We start from the raw sequence: 23,223 nt of genomic DNA, 5'->3' as shown, positions 1-23,223 counted from the left end.
AAGTGTCCGGACAGAGGACAATAACTAAAGGATGAGATGTTTGCTTCTGCGGGACAAAAGAAAAACAACACGTTAATCTCAGTTACAAGAGTTTAACTCTTCTACATCTCAATATATGGTGATATAATACTAATAACAATTATAACGTGTATTATTATAAATGAATTATTGTTTGATATCAATATTATGTATAATGATCATTATCATTATTATTATTGTTGTTGTTGTTGTTGTTGTTGTTGTTGTTGTTGTGTTTAGGTAACCTCCAGTTTGAGGCAGCGGGGAAACTAAATTATATTTTATACTTCACTGAAGCAGCTGTAAAAGTTGCGGTATATATGTACGTGTCAGATTTACTTTCACTTCCTGAAACACATCAGCTGACATCATGTCGGAAGGGAGAAACACCAACAAAAGTGACTTTTAAAAAGTCTGAAGTGTATTTGTCATATCGCACCTGCTGCAGGTGTGTTTGTCTTCATAACCTGAGATCAGCTTTATTCGTCTCTGACTCACCTGACCATGCAGGTGCGGACCAACAGGAGAGGAGCGACTGAACGTTTCCTTCTGGGGCAGCACTTGAAGCTGAATGACTTGAAACTGGAAGCTCGTTCCCGAAGTTTGGAAATCCCTCAATACTTCTTCAGAAAACTCCCGCCTTACCCCCGACCTGAGCTCCAGGTGTCTCACCTGAAACACGACACGGATCGAGGAGGGTTACGCGGTATAAAGCGTGACGGCGGCTTCAGGGCCACAGACTGTCTGCAGTGGTGGAGTCTGGCGGTGAAACCTGAGGACATCTCTGCAGCTGAGACGAGGCTCCTGGAGGAGACCTACCCGGACCGGACTGAGCAGCAGGCCCAGACGCAGCACAGCTTCCTGGGGAGGTTTGCCACCTCCCCGGCCTTCCTGGAGACCTCCAGGCTGGGCTCGTACCGCTTCACCTTCCCCGTGGAGGAGGTGCTGGAGGCCTACAGCCAGCAGGTACTCCCTCCGTCAGGGTCTTTACTGAGTCTGTCCACCTGCTGTAGAAATCAATACATCGATACTTATTGATGAGCAGATCACTGCTCAGTCTCAGCTGTTTCCTGTCTCTCAGACATTGGAGATACGAGGTCCTGTAACAGTCTGAGTCTGTAAGAGATGTACATATATTGAGTTTCCACATATGAAATATACATTTTTATTTTCTATGCACATGTATGTAAATATTATGTGTGAAACCTGCGCTGACTGGCGGGAAAGTACCGTCATCACAGACTTATTAAAGGGCCAGTTCACACTAACTAGTCTCTGTTGAATGTGTCCAGATGTGAGCCAGATGTTTGAGTCTCATGTCTCCAGGTTTGAAGATTTCTGCCTCCACCTCAGAACTAAATAATCCTGTGACCAGATATATATGACGACATGTTTATTCATCTCTTCGTCTACCTGTCATTTTTATTGTTCACCTGAATCCTGTGTCATTTTCTCTTTGTATTTTACTCTTTAACTCAGCTGCTATGACATTTTAATTTCCTCCAGGGAATAAAAGTCATCTATCTATCTATCTATCTATCTATCTATCTATCTATCTATCTATCTATCTATCTATCTCTCTCTCTCTCTCTCTCTCTCTCTCTCCCTCTCTCTCTCTCTCCCCCTCTCTCTCCCTCTCTCTCTCTCTCTATCTATAGGTGAAAAGATATGAATATATAATATGATATATATATTAAATATAGATATATTATTATAATATATATTATAGATATAAGAAGAATAATGCTTTTAGATGAAATGATCTTTAAAAACATTAAAAATGTTGAAAAATTAATAAAATTAAAAATCATATATATATTTTATTCTCACATTAAAGCGCATCACTGTGATAAACCAATAGGAACGCAGCGCAGTGAATACCTGTTCACTGTTCAGTCTCATGGTGAGTCGTCCATTAAAACCTGTTCCTGTCTCCAGTTCTGCAGCGGAGCTCCGCCCGTCCTCCGGGTGTTCGAGACCGTCCTGTACAAACAGGAAGTGATGTACGCGGTGCTGGTCCACAGCCCGGCCAATCAGGAGTGTCAGGAGCTTCCTTTGCTGAGTGACGACCCGACGGTCTGTGTTTACAAAGATGGCCGCTTCACCTGGAGCTGTCAGGCCATGTGTGAGACACACAGGTGAGACATGATGATGATACAGAACCTGGAACGTCTCTGACATGGAACAGCTGATCAGTCGAGCCTTTAACGAACATGTTTCTGTTCCCGTCAGTTTCCAGTTGGTCCAGAGACCTGATGAAAACCAGATGGAGGTTCGGGAGCGGTCGGGGGAGAAACCCCAGTTTTACTTTTGGGATCATGTCGCCATCGCTCTGCATGTGGAGGAAGGACAGGTGATCACTCAGTTGAAGCCCCTCCCCCCTCCAGTCAGTCAGAATAACCTCGTCTCCTCGACCTCGATGGAAACATCACGAGGTCGAAGACGTGAAGGAGAATGAGCTTTAATTATAACAACCACAGAAACAACCTTGATGAAATAAGAAAACATGGAAGGAAAATACAGAGAATAATTAAATGGATGAACTGAGAATAAATAATATTCATACAGAAGTTTATAGTTTCCTGGTGTAAATATTATTATTTATAGATTGAATCTATATTTATGGATCTGAGCTTCAGTCCATCAGACAGAAACAGCTGCTCTGTTGTTTCTACATTTATGTTTCTCTGCTGTGGTTTTAAATGTTGCTGCAGCAAGGCATTGTGGGACGGCATGTCTCCTTTCCTTTGGTGAAGGAAGCTCCAGTGTTTCCTAAAGGAGATGAGAGAGGAAGCAGAGAAGCTGCTCAGAGACTGAAGATGTTTTCAGCCTGACGCTGCAGGACACAGGAAGTGGGACGTCAGCTGCTCTGCTCTTTTTGTTCCTCAGGTTCTGAACTTTGATGATCACAAACTGAGAGAGAACCTGAAGATCTGCGGTCCAGGAGAACCTCTGCTCACCAACAGCTTCGACAGTTTCAGGGAAGCTGAAGAGCTCGTTCAGCGCTTGTGGCCCGATTGTCCGGCGCCACAGGAGAACCTCCGTCAGGTGGTCCAGGTGTTCTCGCACCCATCTGATCACGTGATGTGAACTGAGCTCTGACGGACGAGTCAGCAACAGAAGAAGAAGAAAATCATCTCTGTACTGTTGAATCATGACGACAGCCTCCATCATGTGCAGAGAAAACAGACTGTTTTTAAAGCATTAATGTATTTCTGTGTTATTTATGTCATTCCTGCAGAAATGTGTTCTGATCTGAATCGACTGCTCTGATAAAACTGACTTTCTCCTGAAAATATTTTGGCGTCATTCATGAAATCTCAGGTTAGTTTTCCACTCATCGTAATTGCATGATTGTTAGTATAAAGTGACAACATTAGCTGCTAATTCTGCTAATTCTAATGAAACCGTGACAGTGACGTTACCTGCCAGCGTTGCCTAGTAACAACATTAGCAGTAAAGTAAAAAAGAAAACCAGATCAACATGATTCTAAAATAAATGTAACTTGATAAAAAGTCAGTAACTTTAGCTGCTAAATCAAAAAGTCAAAGTTACAGTAGTGTGAGCTAAACACGTCAAGGGAAAACAAAAAGTGAAACAGCTGCTAATTTCTTTAGATAAAATAGGAAACGTCATCAACAATAGATGGTATCTTGATGATCAACAATATTAATCAATATCAACATGAAATTGGAAAAAATGTAAGTTGCATTTACTGCCAACAATCTAATGTCAAGGGAAAGTAAAAAGTGACAGTAACTTTAGCTGCTAAGATGATGATATGAACTGAATTCACCAGTAAGTATAACATCTGGATGAAATATAATATGTTCAATAACATTAGCTGCTAATCGCCACAAATCTAATATTCAGATGAAATAAAAACCGTAATTAACATTATCTGGTAATTTGATGATCGACGACTGAATATTAAGATGAAACTGGAAAATCAAAGTAACGAGCTGCTTGTCACAGTTTAAACCTTTATTTGTACAGAACATTTCATACATCATTTATAATTCAGTGTAAAGTACAAACTCCAGGCAGGTGATCGAGGGACAACCTGAGTTTAAAGGTCGAATAGTTTGAATCAGGAAATATAATATAAATATGATATAAAGATAAACATATTTAGATTCACATTAGATAAAATAAAATATGAATTCAATTTAAAAGCAAAGAAGATCAGGTTGTTTGATATGAACTGGGACGTGATGAGCTGGAGAGGATCACCTGAACGCATCATAAAAACACAGTGCATTATGGGACAGTGATGACCAAAGACAGATGTGGAACAGCTGATGTCAGCAGGAACACAGTGCTGCAGGTAATGAGTTCAGTCCTCCAGAGATCCAGCAGGTGGCAGCAGATTTCTGACTGTCGGATGATTATTGGATGATTATTGATCGGTGTTGTTGTTGAGGAGTTTCTCTTTGAGTCATGAGCTGATGGAGTGACACATCAGGATGTCTGTGTTGTAGCTCCGTGTCCTGGTTACCGTCCAACTCCAGCTTTTCTTTATGTTTAAATGCAGCAGAGAATATTTGAGTCTAATTTACAGTTGTTCAGTGTTTTGTTGAAGGATTAGAAAATATATTCTTACAACAGCATGATCAAATACACAAAGGTTTGCTGGTGATTCAGTGTGAGGGAGAAAATGTAAAGATGTGTTTTGTGTCAAAGAGCTGAAGAGTGATCCAGTTTTAGTCCTCGGTGAAACACCGGAGACGTCCTGCTGGTCAGAGACTTCAGTTCTAAACAGTTTGTCTTTGTAGTAAAAGTTTTAATTTGTAATAAATAATAATAGTGAGGTTTAGTTCATGATGCAGTGCAGAGTGTGAGGCACTAAACACAGGACACGTCAACTTTAATCACCACACATTTATTTCTGCCTCCGCCAGAAACACCAAGAGAATCAGGAGAGATTTATATGTCAGATATTATATCAGATAATATGAGAAATCACATGGTGGATGAGATGAAGCAGGATTGAAGCTGTTACTGGCAGGTAGAGGCTGATTCTTGAGAGCTGAGGTTCAGTAACTGGATGATGCAGATGCTGAAGCCTCAGTCAGTCTCAGGGAGTCTGGTTCAGTCTCTGGATCTGTAACCATGAGACAAGAGATCAGAATCTTTCTATAACTTTATAGATGAATAACTCACTGAGACTCACAGACACTTTTACACCTGCTGCTCATCGATCTGCTCCAAACAAAACACTCACTAATCAGTTACAACAGATCCAGGATCAGACCAGGACCAGAAGGTCAGAACTCTACATGAATACCTAGAGAACCAGGAACACGGTTCACTTTAGGACACAGTGTGATGAAGCAACAGCTGACTGAGTGACGTCAGGTTTAATACCTGCTGCTGCCTCCTGGAGCGAGCGCTCCGTCTCCGGCGGTGCAGGATAGTCGGGCCACAACTCTTCAACGAGATCTTTGGGGTTCTCGAAACTGTTAAAGCTTTTTGTGATTACTGGCTCTCCTGGACCACAGATCTTCAGGTTCCTTCTCAGTTGGTCATCATCAAATTTCAGCACCTGAAGAATGAAAAGGTCCAGAACTGCCCGTTATATAACTGTGTTTATTCATCCCTTAGGGAAATTCATGGGTCCAGTAGCTCATTGGTAATAATAATAATAATAATAATAATAATAATAACAGTTCATAATAAACAGGAAGGATTAATGAGTCCCCTTCCTTCAGCTGAGGTGTTGTTCATCCTGATGGCCGTGGGAACAAGGATCTCCTGAACCTCTCTGTAGCTGTTTGGACTCTTTCTTTCAGCTTCATGTTTGGACTTTTGTTTATTTCCTGCTTTTATTTTGATATTACTTACCTTGTGTGTTCACTGTTGTTTTCTCTCAGGTTACTTTATCTGTCCACGTAGGTAAATTATTCATGTGAGTGACGGCTGCTGGAACAAACCTCTTTATATCGTTTTGTTCTGCACTTTGGGACAATAAAGCTGAAATTCACAGTTCAAAGGTTGGGAGTCGCCATTAAAGAGGGAGCCAGCTATCCGCTGTGTCTGTCTGGTGTTCGGGGATGCTATGTTAAGCTGTAACTCACCGATCAGTTTAGTTGAGAGAACTCCTGCTCTCTAAAGACAGATTTCCAAATCAGAAAGATAAAATCGATTGAACAAAAGCACAGTAGAATAAAACGCTCACGGTCTTGCCAATGCAAAATTGTTTTACTTCCTGTCTTTGTCTCGCTTTCCCTCCATTGTGATGGTGTGCACCGCCCTGATGTGTTCCAGCTGTGTCTGTTACCTGCGTCCTTTGTGTGTATTTCAGTGTCTGTGTCGCCTTGTGCTTTGAGTTTCCTGCGTCTGCTGCTGCTGGTTGGATGTTCAGTTTCTTCTGTTCATTATTCTCAGGATGTTCTCCAGTTTTCCTTTTCCTTGTGTTTTTTATTCGTTATCCTTTTTTAGTTTTGGATTTTGTTTTTGGACTTACTTTACTGAATTTGTTTCTTCATTTAAGGAAGAAGTTTTGACCTTTTTTTCGTTTAATAAAACGTCTTGTTTTCATCTGAACTTGGGTTCTGGAATTACTATTCTATACTATCGACTATACTGAAACAACGGTGGACATACAAGGTCATTAATATCAAAATAAAACAGGAAATAAACAAAAGAAAGTGTCTAAACACCTGAATATAAAGAGGCAGATCATGACAAGAAGAAGAAGATGGACAGAAGTGAGGACCTCTGGGTAAAAGCTTCCAGAGGACGCAGGGCTGGACTGTTAGCAGACATGCTAACCAGGGACAGACTGATATAAAGAATGAGAATAATGAGCGGTGACGTTACCTGTCCTTCCTCCATGTGCAGGGCGATGGCGACATCATCCCAAACGTAAAACTCTACATCATTCCCAAACAGCTCCTGAACCTCCATCTGGTTTTCATCAGGTCTCTGGACCAGCTGGTATCTGACACAAACCAAACAGAATCTCAGAACTTGTGATGAGCATTTTCACTTTTTTCTGCCTGTAAAGATGAAATCAACCACTGGGGGGCTGATTAACTTTAGTTCTAACTAAATGAATAGTGTATTAATAACTGGGCTGACAGGCTGAACTCAACAGATATGAGTGGTGGACCGCTGCAGAGGAACATGCTGTTCTCTGCAAGTGTGTCATTAATTCCAGATTAAATAAATGACTTGTTGTTTGACCGTGTTCTAGTTTGTTCTGTATCATCATCATGTCTCACCTGTGTGTCTCACACATGGCCTGACAGCTCCAGGTGAAGCGGCCATCTTTGTAAACACAGACCGTCGGGTCGTCACTCAGCAAAGGAAGCTCCTGACACTCCTGATTGGCCGGGCTGTGGACCAGCACCGCGTACATCACTTCCTGTTTGTACAGGACGGTCTCGAACACCCGGAGGACGGGCGGAGCTCCGCTGCAGAACTGGAGACAGGAACAGATTTTAATGGACGACTCACCTTGAGACTGAACAGTGAACAGGTATTCACTGCGCTGCGTTCCTATTGGTTTATAATAGTGATGCGCTTTAATGTGAGAATAAAATATATGTATGATAATGATAATGAAATTAATTTTTCAACATTTTTCATGTTTTTAAAGATCGTTTCATTTAAAAACATTATTCTTCTTATATCTATAATATATATTATAATAATATATCTATATTTAATATATATATCATATTATATATTCATATCTTTTCACCTAAACTTCAGAGAGAGAGGGAGAGAGAGAGAGAGAGAGAGAGAGAGAGAGAGAGAGAGGGAGAGAGAGAGAGAAAGAGAGAGAGAGAGAGAGGGAGAGAGATAGATAGATAGATAGATAGATAGATAGATAGATAGATAGATAGATAGATAGATAGATAGATAGATAGATAGAGAGATGACTTTTATTCCCTGGAGGAAATTAAAATGTCATAGCAGCTGAGTTAAAGAGTAAAATACAAAGAGAAAATGACACAGGATTCAGGTGAACAATAAAAATGACAGGTAGACGAAGAGATGAATAAACATGTCGTCATATATATCTGGTCACAGGATTATTTAGTTCTGAGGTGGAGGCAGAAATCTTCAAACCTGGAGACATGAGACTCAAACATCTGGCTCACATCTGGACACATTCAACAGAGACTAGTTAGTGTGAACTGGCCCTTTAATAAGTCTGTGATGACGGTACTTTCCCGCCAGTCAGCGCAGGTTTCACACATAATATTTACATACATGTGCATAGAAAATAAAAATGTATATTTCATATGTGGAAACTCAATATATGTACATCTCTTACATTTTCTTATGGGACTGAAAACATGGTAAAGACTCAGACTGTTACAGGACCTCGTATCTCCAATGTCTGAGAGACAGGAAACAGCTGAGACTGAGCAGTGATCTGCTCATCAATAAGTATCGATGTATTGATTTCTACAGCAGGTGGACAGACTCAGTAAAGACCCTGACGGAGGGAGTACCTGCTGGCTGTAGACCTCCAGCACCTCCTCCACGGGGAAGGTGAAGCGGTACGAGCCCAGCCTGGAGGTCTCCAGGAAGGCCGGGGAGGTGGCAAACCTCCCCAGGAAGCTGTGCTGCGTCTGGGCCTGCTGCTCAGTCCGGTCCGGGTAGGTCTCCTCCAGGAGCCTCGTCTCAGCTGCAGAGATGTCCTCAGGTTTCACCGCCAGACTCCACCACTGCAGACAGTCTGTGGCCCTGAAGCCGCCGTGGCGCTTTATACCGAGTAACCCTCTTTGATCCGTGTCGTGTTTCAGGTGAGACACCTGGAGCTCAGGTCGGGGGTAAGGCGGGAGATTTTCTTTGAAGATGTATTTTCGTATTTCCGAATTTGGATTTCTGCCTTTGAAATCTTGAGCTGCCGCTCTCAGATCCTTCAGCTCCAAGTGTCGCCTCGTCACAAAATATTCATTAGATCTTCTGCTGTTGGTTCGACGCTCCATGTTCAGATGACGTAGATTAAGAAGTCTTCACTGTCCTCTGCTTTGGGAACAACTGAGCTCAGATCTCTGAGTACAGCAGAGTACTAGGAAGTAAATATAAACCACGCCCACCAGAGGGACGGTATTGTTCTGAGAAATATGTCTCAGTCATCAGTAACAGGAATATGAGCTGCTGTAACTAAATGTGATTTAACTCGTAGTTTAACTACATGTAGCAGTAGTTCATGTGTGCACAGTGACTCAAGTAGTTCAATTACTTTTTGTGTATTAAAATACTGAAACTACAAACTATTTACCCTGAACCCCCGTCACCTGACCTCTGGGCGGCCGCCACACACTGAACCTTTGTGTGTTTGTGCTGCTCAGTGCTCACACAGCTACATCACCACGGACAGACGTCCTGAATCAGGAATCACCATGACAACACTGAAGCAGTTATTGTTCTTCATGCAGTAACTGCATCTTTAATGACACCTTATTTTTCAGGTTTACATTTTGTTATAATTTCATCACATGTTCATTTTCTTCACAAAGTAGTTTAAATGACTTTTTAGCTTGAACTAAACTAGACTTGTCTCTCGTGCAGCTCTACTGTGCTTTATTCTGCTCTGGGTTCAAGGTTCAAGGTTCAAGGTTCAGGTTTATCAGTAATGAGATTGTAGGTTTCAGAACTCAACTTTACATGTTTAGTAAAATAAGAGCAGAGCAAGTGATTAGAATAAACAGCATTTGAATATTAAGGATAAAGAACAAAGAAGCCAACAGATAAAAGGTGTTTAATATATGTGAACATGACAAGTTCACTGACCTCTGTGGCGGCGTGTTTCTCTGAGCTTCATCAGTGTGACAGTGGATCAAAGAGCAGCGACTCAACGATCAATAATCATCTAATAATCATCTGACAGGCAGAAATCTGCTGCCACCTGCTGGATCTCTGGAGGACTGAACTCACTACCTGCAGCACTGTGTTCCTGTCTTTGGTCATCACTGTCCCATAATGCACTGTGTTTTTATGATGCGTTCAGGTGATCCTCTCCAGCTCATCACGTCCCAGTTCATATTAAACAACTTGATCCAAATTGTTCTGGTGTACGAAAACTTCAGGCCACCTGGGATCAGAGCGCCACCAAGGCCGAGGTCGCCCAGACGGAAATGTAATAAATACTGTATATTATTGTCATATATTATTATCACAGTTATAATCCTGTGGATATATGAAGAAATACTTTTGTAACATGTATGAAACACCCACAGTAAAATGTGTTTATGTATTGAAAATATCTACGTGTTGAATTTTAACATAGAACACGTTTTCTATGTAAAAATGATGTGTGAACATTATACATCTGATTCATTGATGCAAGTTCATTAAACAACAAACATGTTTTAAAAATGTATGTTTCTTGTATTTTTATATTGATCCAGATCAGCCCCAGGATTTAGTGGGTTCTTCCCCGTCCCTCCCCCATGTTCAGTAAATCAGCTCACTTCCTGTTTCCTCCTGCTGCCGACCAATGAACAGAAATGAGTGAGTGAACACATGAATATGTTGGAGGTAAAATAAAGATTGTTCACGAGTCCGAGTCGAGTCTCAAGTCACAAACTCGATTCCAACTCTGCCCCTATAAATATATATATATATATATATATTATGTATTATAATATTTATATATTATAATACATTATATATATAATATATATATATAATGTATTATAATATTTATATATTACGACAGCGTATTAGGGCCACATTGAGGAAGAAAAACATAATCATATTACAAGAATAAAATGATAATAATGTGAGAATAAAGTTGTAATTATAGTTCATGTGTTGTTTTAATTTGCTGTTTTTTGAATAACCAGCAGTTCAAAGGACTTAATTTATGTATTTTGGCTCATTAATTAATATTGTCTGTGGACTCACACTGTTACTGAGGGTTGGAATAAAGGACTGTATTAGTTGTTGTCTGTTGATGTGTCTGTCAAAACACAGATGCTGACGACTCTTCTTTGGTTTGACTGTTTAATAAGCTCAAGCAACAGAACAGAACATGGGCCCAGCTTTGTGTGAATGATTCTGTCCAGAAAAAGGAAACAAACATATTATCTGGCCCACATTACACACACAAACATATATGACATGTGCACCTTTAATATTTGTAACAAACACACACCTTTCTGTATATGTAGTATAACTAGTTAGCATAAGCAGCAAACTCACTAACTTAAATACAGACAAATATGTAGCTACACATCCGCTTCTAGCTGACCAATCAACAACCATGTGCTTTAAGTTAGCATGCAGCTCCAAGCTAGGTGGCTATAATTATCAGCTAATGAAAACAAAGGATAAAGAACTAGCAACATAAAAAATACGACTTACAGGTCTCACGGACGCACGCACACAAACATGGTGAGATCAATGAGTCTGTACTCTGCACTTTCTAAAGTCTTCAGGCTCGCACGTGCTCGTTCCCGATGCGCCGCGCGTATCCGCCCCCGATCCCCGTCACGCGCCCAGAGTAATCGATAATGGCCTACGTCCCTTTCGTACACACACGGACTCAACACATTTCACAGTAACTGGTGGTTTGAGTTTTATTCAGCTTGTTATACACACAGGTCGGCCTGTCGGAGCACAGGAAGTGGTGTGTTAAACAAATCACAACCTGATCCCCAGTTAAACCAGAACACCGGCCCGGTTCGGTTCGGTTAGCATAACAAGCGCTAAGTTATCAGCTAGCTTGATTAGCAAAGTCCGTCAGTAATTCACATTAACTGTGATGTTAGCTGGGATGCTAACTGTCTCCCCGTCTCCGGTTTAAAGAAAAGAAAGAGAGAAATCCTTCAGACACGCTGAAGCTTTAAGATAAACATTTACTTACTGAAAAGAAATCTGTCTCTAACTTCAGCTCAGTTCAGATCCAACACGTCTGCGCATGCGTGTGACGTCATCACCGGTCAGGACGTCAGAAGTTGAGTCACGGGCAGTTTGTAGTAAGTCAGTCTTCAGACTCCAGGATCCTCCTCAGCTCTTTCACTAACCTCCTGCGCTGCACCGCTCTTAAAGGCACTTCCGCATTGGCTCCGATTTTAAGACCCTGAGTCTTTAAAAAGTTTTTTAACACAGTCCATGGACGGAGGTAATAATATGAAGGGATAAGATTTTGTTTACTTATTGACTTATTAATTAATTCATGTATTTATTGATGGAAAAATTAATGAACAGAAAGTTCATAACTGCAAACGTGTGGTCCGAGTCTCTGCTCTTTATGATTACTCACACTGGTGTTTGGGGTGGGCGTGGTTTACAGGACGGTGAACACTGACAGCAGGGACTTTATCAGTCTGATCAATCACTTGAACATGGAGCATCGAACCAACAGCAGAAGATCCGATGAATATTTTGTGACGAGGCGACACTTGGAGCTGAAGGATCTGAGAGCGGCAGCTCAAGATTTCAAAGGCAGAAATCCAAGTTCGGAAATCCGAAATTACATTTTCAAAGAAAAACTCCCGCCTTACCCCCGACCTGAGCTCCAGGTGTCTCACCTGAAACACGACACGGATCGAGGAGGGTTACGCGGTATAAAGCGCCACGGCGGCTTCAGGGCCGCAGACTGTCTGCAGTGGTGGAGTCTGGCGGTGAAACCTGAGGACATCTCTGCAGCTGAGACGAGGCTCCTGGAGGAGACCTACCCGGACCGGACTGAGCAGCAGGCCCAGACGCAGCACAGCTTCCTGGGGAGGTTTGCCACCTCCCCGGCCTTCCTGGAGACCTCCAGGCTGGGCTCGTACCGCTTCACCTTCCCCGTGGAGGAGGTGCTGGAGGCCTACAGCCAGCAGGTACTCCCTCCGTCAGGGTCTTTACTGAGTCTGTCCACCTGCTGTAGAAATCAATACATCGATACTTATTGATGAGCAGATCACTGCTCAGTCTCAGCTGTTTCCTGTCTGTCAGACATTGGAGATACGAGGTCCTGTAACAGTCTGAGTCTGTAAGAGATGTACATATATTGAGTTTCCACATATGAAATATACATTTTTATTTTCCATGCACATGTATGTAAATATTATGACATTTTAATTTCCTCCAGGGAGTAAAAGTAATCTATCTATCTATCTATCTATCTATCTATCTATCTATCTATCTATCTCTCTCTCTCCCTCTCCCTCTCTCCCTCTCTCTCTCTGTCTCTCTCTCTCTCCCTCCCTCTCCCTCTCCCTCTCTCTCTCTCTCTCTCTCTCCCTCTCCCTCTCTCTCTCTATCTCTCTCTCTCTCTCTCTCTCCCTCCCTCTCTCTCCCTCCCTGTGGGCTGTGAAGGTATTGCAAGTGGGCCGTCAAATCATTTGCAAAACAGATGTTTAGGTGAAAAGATATGAATATATAATATGATATATATATTAAATATAGATATATTATTATAATATATATTATAGATATAAAAAGAATAATGTTTTTAAAGATCATTTCATTTCATTTGAAAACATTATGTTGATTGATATTATATTATTATATATATTATTAATATAATATTATTATATTAAAAATGTTGAAAAATTAATTTCATTATCATTATCATATATATATTTTATTCTCACATTAAAGCGCATCACTGTGATAAACCAATAGGAACGCAGCGCAGTGAATACCTGTTCACTGTTCAGTCTCAAGGTGAGTCGTCCATTAAAACCTGTTCCTGTCTCCAGTTCTGCAGCGGAGCTCCGCCCGTCCTCCGGGTGTTCGAGACCGTCCTGTACAAACAGGAAGTGATGTACGCGGTGCTGGTCCACAGCCCGGCCAATCAGAAGTTTCAGGAGCTTCCTTTGCTGAGTGACGACCCGACGGTCTGTGTTTACAAAGATGGCCGCTTCACCTGGAGCTGTCAGGCCATGTGTGGGACACACAGGTGAGACAAGAAACACTCAGAATCATTAAATAAGATTTACAAATATAAATTCTAATAAGAATGACTGAAGTGCAGTTTAAGTCACAGAGGCAGAGGGAAGCCAGTACACTGACTGTTTACTGACTGTTTACTGACTGTTTACCGACTGTACACGAGTCTTTAACTAAGTGTTTCCATCAGATGTGAGTTGGTGCAGGGACCTGGGAGGAACCAGGTGGAGGTGAGGGAGCACTTCGGTTCTGATGTACAGTTTTACGTTTGGGATCATGTGACCGTCGCGCTGCACATGGAAGGAGGACAGGTGATCATCAGGGTTCTGTCTGTGAAGGACATGCTGGTTGCTGGTGTCGTTCTGCTCGTCATCTGGTTTTATTCTCCAGGTGCTGAAGTTTGATGACGACAGACTGAGGGAGAGTCTGACGTTCTGTGATCGAGGTGAAGGTTCATACCATCCGAACTTTGACAGACTTGAAGAGGCTGAAAAGGTCGTTTGTGAAGATTTGTGGCCGTATTATCCTGCACCGCTGGAGAGGGAGCGCTCGCTGCAAGAGTCACTAGCAGGTATTAATTAATCAATATCACACTGAGGTGGTGATGTCGTTCTGAATATCAGCACAGCTGTGATTCAGTCAGAGACAATCAGCTGATCAGAACATCACCACCTCAGTGTGATGTTCTTTATACAGCAGTTCTCCGGGCGCCATGTTGGTTCAACAAACAACAGATTCTGATTTGTTTCTTGTATCATTTATTTGGCTTCGACAACACATAGTTCCAACTGGACTGGGACTGTTGCTAAGCAACATAAACATAAACAAGCAAAGAAAAAAATAGGACGTAGATTAAAAAAGTAAAGATAAAAAATAATCTTAAAATATAAAAACATGTACTTATGCTATAATATATAGAAGTATATAATATATAAGTTCTGTATAAATATTATTAAAACGTTGGCCGAGCTGGAGGTCGGGAGCGACTGCTCTACAGTCTCTAATGCTGAAGTCTTGTCGTCATGGTGACGGAGCTTTAGTCTTTGAGTGTCTTCGGTGTGTCCAGCCTCAGTCTGACCGAACTGTCTCCACAGCTCTGAGCCTGAACAGCAAAGTGTCGCAGCAGCCGAAGCTCCGTCACACGTCTCCGTCCTGTCCTCTGTCCCCCCTCCTCATCGGGGACGCCATTGTGAGGAATGTGAGACTGGGGGGGGGCAACAGTGTGTCATTTCCCGAGGCCACCGTTCTGGAGATTAAGGACAAACTTCCCGACGTCATCAGGTTCCACCCCGAGGCCGACACCGTCATCATCCACGCCGGTTTCAACGACATCTGCAAGGAGGAGTCCGAGGTTTTAAAGCTCCACTTCCTCCGTCTCTTCGACTCCGTCAAACAGTTCCACCTCAGTGTCTTCATCTCTGGTCCCGCCCCCACCTGTGGCCGGGGGATGGGGCAGTTCAGCCGGCTGCTCGCTCTCAACACCTGGCTGTCCTCCGTCTGCGACGCCCACGGCCTCGGCTTCATCGACAACTTCAACGTCTTCTGGTTGAGGAGGCATCTTTTCTTAGCTGACGGGTTCCACTTAAACAACGCTGGCAGACGTTCGCTCGCCAACAACATCCTGTACAACATACAGCACGCTTACACCCCCCCCCCAACCCCCCCTCTCACCCCCCCGCCCACCAACCGCTCACTGTTGTTCTAGTTCCACTGTTATCAGTTACACACACGACCGGACTCACACCCGCTGACACCAACGCTTCAACAAGACAACAAACAACACAACAATAACAACACAACAATAACAACACAACAACAAACATGAAACAACACAACAATAACAACACAACAACAAACAACACAACAATAACAACACAACAACAACAAACAACAACAAACAACACAACAATAACAACACAACAACAACAAACAAAAACAAACAACAACAAACAACACAACAACAAACAACAACAAACAACACAACAATAACAAACAAGTTTAATTTTCTCAGTTGTTTAGCAGCATTGTCACTGACTGTGACGTTGTTTCATCTTCACAAACTCGAACCTTTCCCAGACTGAGGAGCAGCTTTCAGAGCTCAGTGTCTTTGTGGATTACTCTTAGTCTAAATCCCATCCCCCCCCCCCCTTTTTAGCCTGAAGGTGTTTTGTGAATACAGAACCTGGTTGTCAATAGTGATATTGACTGAACTCAGAAGAAGCCTCACCATCAAACTAATATTTCTATACTCCACCAGGTGGTAAAAAAGATGGCGGCATCACTTGGTTTTAAAGACATTACATTTTGAATATCACTCTTTGATGTTCAGCTTCTTTTATCAGGTGGTTTTAACCTGCGTGTTGACGATCAGAAGTTTTATATTTGCTTTTACATGAGTTTTTTCCGACGTGTTCCTCGGCTCACTCAGAACAGAGGTGGAGCTTTAGACCTGGTGAGAACCCACAGCTTTCACACTGTCAGTGGTTTTATTCAACAGAGCGAACTGAGGAAACACTGTTATACTGTAGCTCATCTGTTACGGGAGGCTGCGGCAGACATTTGGAGAAAGAATGAATTAATTATTCAATCCTCTGTGAACAGCTGATTATTTACAATTAGGTAATTAAACTCAGTTAAAAACAGGCTTCATTAAACGACCAGTGGTTGAGAAGAACTGAGTCCTACTGATTTACCAGATTTGCTTTTGTCTGGAGAACCCTCAGGTCTTCTGGTCGTGGTCTTTGATTAAAGTCATAAACCCACAGTGAGCTGAGGGAAGCAAACTCAACACCTACATTTAAAGTCATTTACAGCTTTGAATTGAATTTTATTTACTTATGTTGGAAAAATTGTGATACTTTATGATAAACATAATTATCCTAAAGATAAACTGTATTGTCCTGAAGTGAACTTTTCCTTACTTTGATATTGTGTTTGTTTTAAAGACAGGAGTTATCAGGAGCAGCGCAGTGACCTTCGCTGGTCTTCCCACACATTAGCTTTGATAAGGCCTGAATCAAGTCTCTGTTGTGTCTGTCTCATATCAGCAGGATGTGAGGTCACTCTCATATCTTCTGTGTATAACTCCTGTGTGAACTTTGTATTCTTTCAACATTTGCACTGCGAGCTCTTTGTGTGTAACTTGTTCTCTTGCTGCAAGAATAAATATCCTACTCTTATAATTTTCAGACGGTGTTCCTGAGTTTATTTGATCATTTTCCTAACAACTTATTTTGTTGTTTATCTTATTGATACATCAAAGCTGTTTTTCTGATATGTCCTTTTATTTTGTGTTTATTTTTTGATAGTTTTCCTTTATATTTGCTTTTATTCAGCAAAGCAGCTTTGCTTTACGTTGTTTGTATGAAAAACAAATAAAGTCTGATTGATTGATTGATTGATTGATTGATTGTAATGCATAGTTGAAAAAGCTGTCAAAAAGTGCAGAAGCCATTCTCCATCATGAGTCTGTGCCCTTGGCCCCCAAGCTCCTACTCTGATCCACATCCTAACATAACAACTGTAACGCTGAAGGTCAGTAAAACCTGTAAGAAACCAGCTTCATTAAAGTCATACCTGATTTAGTAAAATGAGAAATTAGTTTCATCAATTTTAACATTTTTATCAACTCTAATTCAGTTAACATGATCAATAGACTGATCACACATCAATAATCTGATCATTAAGTCAATAAACTGATCATAAAGATCAATAAACTGCTCACAGATCAATAAACTGATCACACAGATAAATGTAAAATGAAGTGATGTTTTATATCCAAAAGATCAAAGGTCAACGTCACAGTGACATCATAACGTTCTGCAGAAACACTCCTGCTGTCACTCAGAAGGAGACCATGACCATACTTCCTGTAACGTGTCTGATTGGTGGAGGAAACAACCATGAGGAAGTGATTATACTTTCAAAGTTAAACACGTTTTAGTTTAATTATTTCAGTTCTTTTCAAATTAAAAGTCTCATAGATTCAGTCACTTTTGGGAGAAACAAAGATGAAGAAAACTGAAATATTTGAAGTGAAGAATGAATCCTCTGTGTGACAGCGACGTCTCCACAGCCAGGGACAGTGTGTGTGTGTGTGTGTGTGTGTGTGTGTGTGAGTGTGTGTGTGTGTGTGTGTGTGTGTGAGAGTGTGTGTGAGAGTGTGTGTGTGTTACACAGACATAAAGTCCTTTTGTCCTCAGTGTTTCCCTCCATCAGTGTAAACAGCTTCATGTTAAACTCCAACGTTCACTCTGAACTTTTACTGCTCACTGTGAAGGAGAAGCCTTCATCATCATCATCATCATCATCATCATCATCATCACCATCACACACTGAACCACACAATCAGACACAGAAACACAGTGTGTCTCTGGCCCCTCCCTCAGTGCCCCCCCACACAGCTCCATCACAGAGTCACACTGTGTTGTTGTCGTCTCACTGGACAAAGAACACACACACACACACACACACACACACACACACACACACACACACACACACACACACACACACACACACACACACACACACACACACACACACACACACACACACAAACACACTCACTCACAGGATGGCTGCCGTCTCAGCTAACTGCTGTCGAGCGTCTCAGACCTTCATCGTCTTCTTCGTCCTGTCAGGTAAGACACAAACCGATGACATCACAACACACACCACTGACATCACCAGTCTGCGCTCTCGGGGCTGTTGGCGTCGACTCAGGAGGACAGGAAGGACTTAAGCGATGACGGAGTGAAGCTCAGACCAGCTTCATCTTCATCAGTCATCATCATTCATGTCACATGATCAATATTGAGTGTTAAATCAACAGACAGGAAACAGGAAGTCTGTGTGTGTGTGTGTGTAACTGACTGACCTTGGACAGGTAGAGACAGGTAAATCAGTTTGTTTTGGGATTGTTGCAGCTAAAAAAAAACTGATAAAAGTTGTGATGTTTCCAGATGTTTTAGATGTTTCCAGATGTTTTATTGTTTAATGAAATTGCGTGAGAAAGTAAAAATTGACGCTATCTTCATTAAAAATAATAATAATAATTCATTAAAAACAGAAGGCAACTTGTTCCAGTGAGAATAAATCCAGGTGAGTGCAAGTGTTCTGTCTGAATCACAGGTAGATCTGATCTTAATGATGACCTCATCACTTTATCAGTTTATATCGTTAACGTCTTCACACGTGTCTTCAGTGAGTTTGGTGACATCATCAAGGTGTAGATCAGGGAACTGTCTGATTGGTTGGTTGAATCTGTGTTAATTATTGAGACTTCCTGGAGGAAGCGATTTATGTTAAAGAGACTGGACTTAAATATATATATTTATGTTTTATCCACCATTAAACACACACACACTCACACACTCACACACTCACACACTCACGCTGCATCAGGTGTCATCTATCTGCAGTATAACCTGCGGACTGGAGGAGCCTGGAATCGAACCGCCGACCTCCTGACAACTGGACTGAGAACAACGTGAAGCCTTTACCTGCGTAAACCAGGTGTTGTTGTTTGTGTCGTCATGACGACATGTGTGACACTGTCCTCTGTGTTGTCTGTGTGCTGCAGTGGGACAGTTTCCGTCCGTTTCCTGTTTCAAGGTGCCGGAGGGGGGCGTGGCCTCTCTGTCCTGCCAGTACTCGGTGAAGCGGTTCGGCCTCAGCCGGGTCTGCTGGGGCCGCGGCTGCGGGACCTTCTGGTGCAGCAACATCCTGGTGCAGACGGACGAGAACGGCGTCATCTCCAAGGTCAGGTGACGTCATGTGACTGAGTGTTCATTCAGTGACCTCATCGACCTGCTGACTCCTGACCTGATGGATGAATGATGGATGATTGATGGATGATTGATTGAAATTTGCTCGGCGTCCTGATGTCAGCAGCCGGTCAGAGTGTGACTGAGCAGCCGTCCGGTCGCTGAGCTCAGGTGATTCTGGACAGACACACCACCACGTCTCAATAACAGGAATAAATATGAACTAAAATGAACAGATTAAATGACGTTACATTTTTAATATATACGACAGATTAGATATTAAGTGTCGATCCTGTTTTTCTACCTGTGGAGATTTGAGTTGAATTGTCACAGTTCAGTCAGGTACAGGTGTGTTGAAGTGTCACCTGAGCTGAGCTGCTGATATCAGGACGAACGTCTTCTTCCTGAGTCCGAGTTCGACTTGGAAGGTTTGAACTCTGAATACGGGAGTCCGGACTTCTCTTACTTTGTTCTGAGAGACGGCTCCAGTCTTGACCAACAACACAGGTGTGTGTGGGGTTTGTATCGTGTTCAAACGTAACTTTATTACACATCTGGTGGTTGACATCACCTCTGTCTGGCCTTTGGTCAGAGTTCATGTTTAATGACGTCAGTTTTGTCTCGTCTTCCTCGTCGACCACGTTATCACACCTGTGACGGTCTGACCTGTCCCTGGTGCCGCAGGTGGCCGACCGGTACCGGCTGACGGGGGACGTCCTGGACGGACAGATGGATCTGGACATCCTGAACGTGAGGCGGACGGACAGCGGGCCGTACTGCTGCAGGGTGGACATCGACGGCATCTTCAACGACAAGAAGGTGATCATGAACCTGCGAGTGGTCAAAGGTGAGACGAACTACCTGCGCGGTTAAAGGGCGGGTTCACAATCTCTCAGCTCAGGACACATTGTCTTTGTGTCTGTTAATAAGAACTGTGCAAAGGATCAGTGACTGGCGTCCAACACAGAATCTACAAGCACTTTATAGAGGAAAGAGCAGAGGAGTCAGGATGAGGACAAGCAGCTCCTCGGTCCACAGCAGCAGGTGTGAGGACAGGTTCATGTCCCACGTCATCCACCAAACCATCCACCTGGATTTCTCCTCCATGTCTGACAGTGACGCTGTCTCTTTAAGAACAGACCCGGGCCAGGACCAGAACCTCTGTTTGAGACGACCGAGGACGTTTCTTTGTTGGAAAGTCAAAGTGCAGTTTGTGTGTGGACACCACACTGCACTTCCTCTGTGACATCCTCCTGGTTCACACGTCTCAGGTTCATGAGAGGGCCCCTCCGGACCCCCTCTGGAGGCCCTCCCTCTGGGGGCCCTCTGGAGGCCCTCTGGAGGCCCTCTGGGGGCCCTCTGGGGGCCCTCTGGAGGCCCTCTGGAGGCCCTCTGGGGGCCCTCTGGGGGCCCTCTGGAGGCCCTCCGGGGGCCCTCTGGAGGCCCTCTGGGGGCCACACATTGTGTGTGATGTCTTCAGCTCTCAGTCTTTAGTTCTTGTGTGATCCTCGTCTCTTGATTTTTCCTGTAGCTCATGAAAGTTGTTGTTGTGTTCAGTGAAGTAAGATCTGGTTTTATGTTGTTCTGGTTCTTCCTCCTCAGCTTCAGTCACCAGTTCTCCTCCTCCTCCTCCAACAACCACGACCGCGGATCGAGTGACGGAGCCGTCGGCCTCCACAGGTGAGAGGTGACAGGTTCTGTTTGAAACCCGAGGTCTAGACCGAGGTCCACAAAGGACCAGACCCTCATAGACCAGGTCCTCCTGTCTCGTTCTCTGTGCAGTGAACTGGAAAACGCTGCTGTCGTCTCAGCTGGACCTCCTGAGGAGGAACTCCACCCTGCTGCGCTCCGACACCATCACCGTGAGTAACCATGACAACACCAGTTACTCGACAAGAACTGGAAGCAGGCTGTTCTCCGAGGCTCCGTGTTTTATAACACAGCACCACTTTACATTAAGACTCATAAATGGTTTATAATACGGTTATTAATTCAGTTTATATATAAATCATTAATAAACTACTATAACAGAGTTTTCAGACATTGATGCAGGCTCACTATTTGGCAAGATGAAGTTAATGATTACTACTCATTAATCTGACTAATGAGTTCAGGAGCTTTATTGTAAAGTGTGGAACGACTCATTAATAACTAGCTAGTGAAGTGAAGCTTCATCACAGTTGTACTGACGAGTGGTTCATTACTGGAAGCTTTAAATCAGACTCAACAGGGACCTCTGCTGGTCAGTGTAGGGTTAACCTAACCCTAACTAACCTACCCGAACTAACCTAAACCTAACTAACCTAACCCTAACTAACCAAACCCTAACTAACCTAACCCTAACTAGCCTAACCCTAACTAACCTAACCCTAACTAACCTAACCCTAACTAACCAAACCCTAACTAGCCTACCCCTAACTAACCAAACCCTAACTAACCTAACCTAACTAACCTAACCCTAACTAACCTAACCCTAACTAACCTAACCCTAACTAACCTAACCTAACTAACCTAACCCTAACTAACCTAACCCTAACTAACCTAACCCTAACTAACCTAACCTAACTAACCTAACCCTAACTAACCTAACCTAACTAACCTAACCCTAACTAACCTAACCCTAACTAACCTAACCTAACTAACCTAACCCTAACTAACCTAACCCTAACTAACCTAACCCTAACTAACCTAACCCTAACTAACCTAACCCTAACTAACCTAACCCTAACTAACCTAACCCTAACTAACCTAACCCTAACTAACCTAACCCTAACTAACCTAACCTAACTAACCTAACCCTAACTAACCTAACCCGAACTAACCTAACCTAACTAACCTAACCCTAACTAACCTAACCCTAACTAACCTAACCCTAACTAACCTAACCTAACTAACCTAACCCTAACTAACCTAACCTAACTAACCTAACCCTAACTAACCTAACCTAATCCTAACCCTAACTAACCGAACCTAACTAACCTAACCTAACTAACCTAACCCTAACTAACCTAACCTAACTAACCAACACATGGATGTGTAAAATGAACTGCTCATTAATCTGACTAAGGAGTGAGTCGTTAACAGGTAACAGGAGCTTTAAGTGTAAAACACATCATCATTTATTAATGAGGCTCCTGTTAAAGAAATAAAACTCAGTGACTCACTTTCATCCTTTATGTTGCTGATGTTAGTGACTCGGAGCTGCTTGTGTCCCGGGTTCATGTTGTCATGACGATCAGGTCCCAGTAAGACCCAGACTGGTTCCTGTAGACCACCACCTCTCTCTCTCTCTCTCTCTGTGTCAGGTGGAGGACTCTCTACCCTCTCTCTCCCTTCAGATCAACGTTCCCGTCCTCTCGCTCTCCCTCAGTGTGTTGTTGATCTTGGCGGCAGTTTTCCTCTTTCTGGCCTTCAAACGTACGTCCTGCGCACACACACACACACACACACACACACACACACACACACACACACACACACACACAGAGTCTGTGACTCACTGACCGTCACACCTGACTCTGTCCTCCAGGTGGAGCGTACAGACGAGCCTTGAAGAGCGGCTGGTGAGTCCAACACACACTGGTTGAA

General features: G+C 42.9%; 3 protein-coding genes across 6 annotated transcripts in view; 2 read left to right on the top strand and 1 right to left on the bottom strand.

Moving 5' to 3' along the window:
- The first annotated feature begins 30 nt into the window (after window positions 1-30).
- Window positions 31-17,264, top strand: LOC130182468 (uncharacterized). 4 transcript variants are annotated; one of them, XM_056397446.1, is made up of 6 exons: window positions 31-118; window positions 529-984; window positions 1,957-2,156; window positions 14,058-14,178; window positions 14,258-14,438; window positions 14,962-17,264. In XM_056397446.1, exons 1-6 carry the CDS (start codon window positions 116-118, stop codon window positions 15,570-15,572), a joined length of 1,572 nt encoding a protein of 523 aa, XP_056253421.1. In that variant the 5' UTR covers window positions 31-115; the 3' UTR covers window positions 15,573-17,264. The 4 variants fall into 4 exon arrangements, with proteins under 4 accessions (XP_056253421.1, XP_056253420.1, XP_056253418.1 ...); XM_056397443.1 differs by lacking the exons at window positions 31-118; window positions 529-984; window positions 1,957-2,156 and adding exons at window positions 11,968-12,110; window positions 12,282-12,813; window positions 13,678-13,877; XM_056397445.1 differs by lacking the exon at window positions 31-118 and having other exon boundaries at window positions 145-984.
- On the bottom strand, window positions 4,819-9,092 carry LOC130182490 (uncharacterized). Its single transcript, XM_056397478.1, has 5 exons — window positions 8,488-9,092; window positions 7,246-7,445; window positions 6,842-6,962; window positions 5,387-5,564; window positions 4,819-5,123 (listed from the first exon to the last, which is right to left on the bottom strand). Exons 1-5 carry the CDS (start codon window positions 8,965-8,967, stop codon window positions 5,056-5,058), a joined length of 1,047 nt encoding a protein of 348 aa, XP_056253453.1. The 5' UTR covers window positions 8,968-9,092; the 3' UTR covers window positions 4,819-5,055.
- A 1,090-nt stretch (window positions 17,265-18,354) lies between the features above and the next one.
- The window catches only part of timd4 (T cell immunoglobulin and mucin domain containing 4), a 5,118-nt gene continuing 249 nt past the window's right edge, over window positions 18,355-23,223 (top strand). The window contains exons 1-7 of the mRNA XM_056397500.1: window positions 18,355-18,510; window positions 19,452-19,630; window positions 20,320-20,482; window positions 21,238-21,315; window positions 21,418-21,497; window positions 22,941-23,052; window positions 23,165-23,198. Coding sequence (XP_056253475.1) covers window positions 18,444-18,510; window positions 19,452-19,630; window positions 20,320-20,482; window positions 21,238-21,315; window positions 21,418-21,497; window positions 22,941-23,052; window positions 23,165-23,198 — 713 coding nt within the window. The 5' untranslated portion in view covers window positions 18,355-18,443. The remainder of the gene's footprint in view (window positions 18,511-19,451; window positions 19,631-20,319; window positions 20,483-21,237; window positions 21,316-21,417; window positions 21,498-22,940; window positions 23,053-23,164; window positions 23,199-23,223) is intronic.

Source organism: Seriola aureovittata, chromosome 15 (assembly GCF_021018895.1).
Source record: "Seriola aureovittata isolate HTS-2021-v1 ecotype China chromosome 15, ASM2101889v1, whole genome shotgun sequence".
NCBI classification, from domain to species: domain Eukaryota; kingdom Metazoa; phylum Chordata; class Actinopteri; order Carangiformes; family Carangidae; genus Seriola; species Seriola aureovittata.
This window is presented reverse-complemented; position numbering and strand designations above follow the sequence as displayed.

What these genes read in the sequence shown, in the direction of transcription:
- LOC130182490 (XM_056397478.1), bottom strand. Translation starts at nt 8,967, where the DNA reads ATGGAGCGTCGAACCAACAGCAGAAGATCTAATGAATATTTTGTGACG. An exon ending in TGGAGGTCTACAGCCAGCAG is followed by an intron (nt 7,446 to 8,487) that starts GTACTCCCTCCG and finishes TCCTGTCTCCAG; the next exon opens with TTCTGCAGCGGAGCTCCGCC. An exon ending in GCTCCAGGAGGCAGCAGCAG is followed by an intron (nt 5,124 to 5,386) that starts GTATTAAACCTG and finishes TCATGGTTACAG; the next exon opens with ATCCAGAGACTGAACCAGAC.
- LOC130182468 (XM_056397443.1), top strand. Translation starts at nt 12,334, where the DNA reads ATGGAGCATCGAACCAACAGCAGAAGATCCGATGAATATTTTGTGACG. An exon ending in TGGAGGCCTACAGCCAGCAG is followed by an intron (nt 12,814 to 13,677) that starts GTACTCCCTCCG and finishes TCCTGTCTCCAG; the next exon opens with TTCTGCAGCGGAGCTCCGCC. An exon ending in GCTGCAAGAGTCACTAGCAG is followed by an intron (nt 14,439 to 14,961) that starts GTATTAATTAAT and finishes CTGTCTCCACAG; the next exon opens with CTCTGAGCCTGAACAGCAAA.